Below are 4,793 nucleotides of genomic sequence, written 5' to 3'. Positions count from 1 at the left end.
GTGCAGCCCAACAGGCGCCAGTGCCAGGGCTAGTGCGCTCAGTCACCAGCACTCAGTAACAGATCTAGTTAGACACGCCCACTCCCCTTCACTGCAACACAAGCCTGAGGGGGCGTGGCTGTTACTCAGCTTTGCCAGCACAGAGCACTGGAGGGGGTGCAGCACTATAAAGGTGAGACTTAAAGATCAATGATCAGTTAATGAAGCCCCCCCCCTCCCCCCACAAATATATTATTGATCTCGGCCTATCACACGACTGATTATTGCCAATGAATCTGATTTGTACCGACAATGTCTCCTCAGGGTGGTGAAGATGTCCAGCCCCAACCTCAACCTGGTCATCCTGCTGGGCAGCCTTGTCGTGTACGTCAGCGCGTTCATGTTTGCTGCACAGGAAGCCGCCTCCTCCATCCAGACCGTTATCCAGGTGAGTGAAAGCGCACAAGGTCTGTGACTGACTGACAAGGACGTACCTTCTACACACAAGGTCTGTGACTGACTGACAAGGATGTACCTTCTAAGCACAAGGTCTGTGACCGACTGACAAGGACGTACCTTCTACGCACAAGGTCTGTGACTGACTGACAAGGACGTACCTTCTACGCACAAGGTCTGTGACCGACTGACAAGGACGTACCTTCTACGCACAAGGTATGTGACTGACTGACAAGGACGTGCCTTCTACGCACAAGGTCTGTGACTGACTGGCAAGGATGTACCTTCTACACACAAGGTCTGTGACTGACTGACAAGGACGTACCTTCTACGCACAAGGTCTGTGACCGACTGACAAGGACGTACCTTCTACGCACAAGGTCTGTGACTGACTGACAAGGACGTACCTTCTACGCACAAGGTCTGTGACTGACAAGGACGTACCTTCTATGACGAGATCTGTCTTGCTGTGATCGCAGGTTGCACTGACTTGTGTCTTGTGTCTCGGCTCTCAGGTGAGGATCAGCCTCCTGTATATTGGGGTGTCTCTGGTATTCGGGCCGTTGCTGGGGAAGAGCTGGAGACTCCACCGCGTGTTCACCCATCGCGTCCCCGATAAACGAGTGGTGAGTATACTGAACCCCAATATTGTCAGAGCTGTCAGTGGTTATACCTCTAATCTCTGACCTGAACCCCAATATTGTCAGAGCTGTCAGTGGTTATACCTCTAATCTCTGACCTGAACCCCAATATTGTCAGAGCTGTCAGTGGTTATACCCCTAATTTCTGTCCTGAACCCCAATATTGTCAGAGCTGTCAGTGGTTATACCCCTCATTTCTGACCTGAACCCCAATAATGTCAGAGCTGTCAGTGGGTATACCCCTCATTTCTGACCTGAACCCCAATAATGTCAGAGCTGTCAGTGGGTATACCTCTCATCTCTGACCTGAACCCCAATATTGTTAGAGCCGTCAATGGTTATACCCCTCATTGCTGACCTGAACCCCAATATCCTCCAGCTGTGGTGGAACTACAAATCCCACGAGGCATTGCAAGATTCTCACAGCCACAGACAGGACTCCCGGAGAGAGATGCATCATGGGATTTGTAGTTTCACCCACAGCTGGAGGGTCGGAGGTTTGCTACCCCTGATACACAGAGAGGGAATGGTCGCAGTGACAGGTCCTCTTATGAGATTTCGCTGACTCTTGTTTCTGTCCCTCAGATTATAAAGGATCTGACGCTGCTGGGCCTACAGGCGGCCCTGCTCTTCGTTGACTCCATGCTGCTCCTGTCCTGGGTGTTGTCTGACCCCGTCCTCTGTGCCCAGAATGTCAGTGCCAGCATCAAGGTGAGGAGCCATCAGACCTGAGCCCCCTTCACTGCTTCCACACACACCAAAGCTTCATCTAAACCCAAGCAGGACACTATCTGCATGGAGTTTGTATGTCCTCTCCATGTTTTAGTTCAACAGTTCAATAACGTACTGGAAGAGGAAACAGTCCTCTTTGGCGGACAGGATCTGGAAACAAATGGAGAGTCTATCACACTTTATATACAATAGAGTTTGTTACATCGGCCCTTCACACCCAGCCCGGGGCAGTGCTCTAGACAGTAAGTCCAAAGAAAAACAGCCGGTGGCCCATTGTACAATCCATAGCTCATAAAGCTTTATTGTCCCAGAACAAGCAACGTGAAGACCCAACTGGGACCTTCTCCTCTGACCCATTTCACTGTACAATCCAGAACTCATAAACCTTTATTATTCCAGAACAAGCAACGTGAAGGCCCACCTGGGACCTCCTCCTCTGACCCATTTCACTGTACAATCCAGAACTCATAAAGCTTTATTATTCCAGAACAAGCAACGTGAAGGCCCACCAGGGACCTCCTCCTCTGACCCATTTGACTGCACAATCCAGAACTCATAAACCTTTATTATTCCAGAACAAGCAACGTGAAGGCCCACCTGGGACCTCCTCCTCTGACCCATTTTACTGTAAAATCCAGAGCTCGCAAAGCTTTATTATTCCAGAACAAGCAACGTGAAGGCCCACCAGGGACCTCCTCCTCTGACCCATTTGACTGCACAATCCAGAACTCATAAACCTTTATTATTCCAGAACAAGCAACGTGAAGGCCCAATTGGCACCTCCTCATATGACCCATTTCACTGTATAATACAGAGCTCGTAAAGCTTTATTGTTCCAGTACAAGCAACGTGAAGGCCCAATTGGCACCTCCTCATATGACCCATTTCACTGTATAATACAGAGCTCGTAAAGCTTTATTGTTCCAGTACAAGCAACGTGAAGGCCCACCTGGGACCTCCTCCTCTGACCCATTTCACACATCAGGGGGAGGAGGTCTCAGACGGGGCTTTGAGATGCTTGTCCTGGAACAATTGATAGTTTGGGGCACAGAGGAACCCCCGTTTAGCGTTTGCACCCGGCCCACTAATCACGCAGCCCTCAGTGGTTCGGGAGACACGGAAAACTTTACTTTCTTTGCATTTTTCCAGACAGTTGGTCTCTGAAACCCATGAACCACCGATATACGTTTGTTGTACTTCTCTTCCCCAGGCCGCTGAGCGAGGAACACACTGCGCTGTGACCAGAACCCTCTCCTGCTCCTCCCTCTACGCAGACTTCTGGGTCGCCCTGTTGTTGGGCTTCAAGGTAAGAGCAAAGCTGGGAGGACACAAAGAATGAATGGCGGTTCCCAGAGTGTTATGGCGGTTTTATCAGCCGGTGTACGGGAGAACGCTCAGCAACTGTCCTCTCTGTGTGTCCTTCTCGGGGTTACCGGATCCTGTTCTGCAGTGAGGGGATCTGACTGGTTTAAATACCCAGGGAAACCAAGGACCACCCCCTGGTTGCCGAGGCGACCAGGAAGCTTCCCTAACCAGGAGCCAATAGCAGGGCTGACGGGGCGGATGGTGTGTGCTGGGGACCTCCCCCAGCCTGGCTAGCGCCTGAAAATGCTAAGTGGCGCAGGCGCGTTACGCACGCGCAGCCTGTGTACTGCACACATTTCGCGCATGCCTGTGGGGGCTTTTAAAGCGTCTTCTATTGATTTTTTGGGGTACTGCAGTTTTACGCCGTTTCACGGACGCACGCAATTTGTAACCTGGGCATGTTGGGTATCGTTTTACTCGTTGTAACCTCATCTTTTACTCTTTTACATCTGTAACCTCATCTTGCTCCTCAGGCCCATCTGGTGGCCATACTGTGCTGTGAAGCTAACAGTTGTGAACAGAGCATCTGTATACCTGGGATTCAATGCTGAATCTTCTAACTCTAGTTTGAGAGTTTTGATTGGATCCGGATGAATTATGACCAAGATACAGAACAACTGAAGGTGACCTTGCACTACAAAAGCAAGGTTCACTTATCAGATCAGACCCCCTCTGCCCACCCCATGCAAAAAGGGAAATCCTGGGAGTGCTGAGGATTCCAAATCCATGCCCTGCCCAGTACGTCTTCTTATGACACTAGGGATCCTCAGCGTTCGCAGGATCTCCCGGAAGGACCATGACAATAACTCTTTCCTATTCGGAAGCCATAATGAGGCACGGTGTCTTAGCATGGGGGATGAGGGGGCCCCATGTAATAGGTGGACATTGCTTTTTTCGAGATGCAGCTATAATGAGAGAAAGGTATTGTGTCAGAGATTGCAGTTCCCAAAGGCATACCTGTAACCACAACCGCAGAAACATAACCACCCATGGGACTGCTATGGGGTCCAGACCCACAGGGGCCCGGTACGTACAGGATGCAATGATGAATAAGCAAGAGATGCCTGATGTTTATATACATCAGGCCACTCTGTGAATGCTCTCCATGCAACCAGTACAAGGTGGAGGTACACTGTTCTGGGTAGACAGGAACAGAGCTGGGAATTCTGGCACGGTGATCTCATTGCCCAGGAATTTCATGTGCGTGTAAAGGCGTCCCAATACTTTTGGCAGTATAGTGTACAATAATCCAGCAGTCGACTCAGCCCACCGGGCTTTACCTATTACTAAAACACGTCACTTTTGGGTGGACCTACCCTAATAATACTTCTTGTTCATTTCAGGGCATTCTCCTGATCTATGGGAGTTACTTGGCCGGCCTGACCAAGAACATCAGCACGCCGCCGGTTAACCAGTCTCTGGTCATCATGGTGGGCACCACGTTGGTGGCTGTGAGCACCGGGGTTGTCCTCTTGGCCAATCGATTCTTCCACAACTGGCCCAACTTGGTCTATGGGGTGACATCTAGCAGCATCCTCATCTGTACTGCCGCCATCAACTGCCTCATCTTCATCCCACAGGTACTGATATACAAAGTGTGTGTGTGTGTGCGGGGGGGGG

At 50.5% G+C, this 4,793-nt stretch overlaps 1 protein-coding gene across 1 annotated transcript in view; it reads left to right on the top strand.

Moving 5' to 3' along the window:
• The window catches only part of GPR156 (G protein-coupled receptor 156), a 16,128-nt gene that overhangs the window by 717 nt on the left and 10,618 nt on the right, over positions 1 to 4,793 (top strand). The window contains exons 3-7 of the mRNA XM_018573089.1: positions 304 to 427; positions 951 to 1,061; positions 1,662 to 1,787; positions 3,019 to 3,114; positions 4,517 to 4,772. Of these exons, the coding sequence (XP_018428591.1) occupies positions 304 to 427; positions 951 to 1,061; positions 1,662 to 1,787; positions 3,019 to 3,114; positions 4,517 to 4,772 (713 nt within the window). The remainder of the gene's footprint in view (positions 1 to 303; positions 428 to 950; positions 1,062 to 1,661; positions 1,788 to 3,018; positions 3,115 to 4,516; positions 4,773 to 4,793) is intronic.

This window comes from Nanorana parkeri, unplaced genomic scaffold (genome assembly GCF_000935625.1).
Source record: "Nanorana parkeri isolate BGI_ZX_2015 unplaced genomic scaffold, ASM93562v1 scaffold2232, whole genome shotgun sequence".
Classification (NCBI taxonomy): domain Eukaryota; kingdom Metazoa; phylum Chordata; class Amphibia; order Anura; family Dicroglossidae; genus Nanorana; species Nanorana parkeri.
This window is presented reverse-complemented; position numbering and strand designations above follow the sequence as displayed.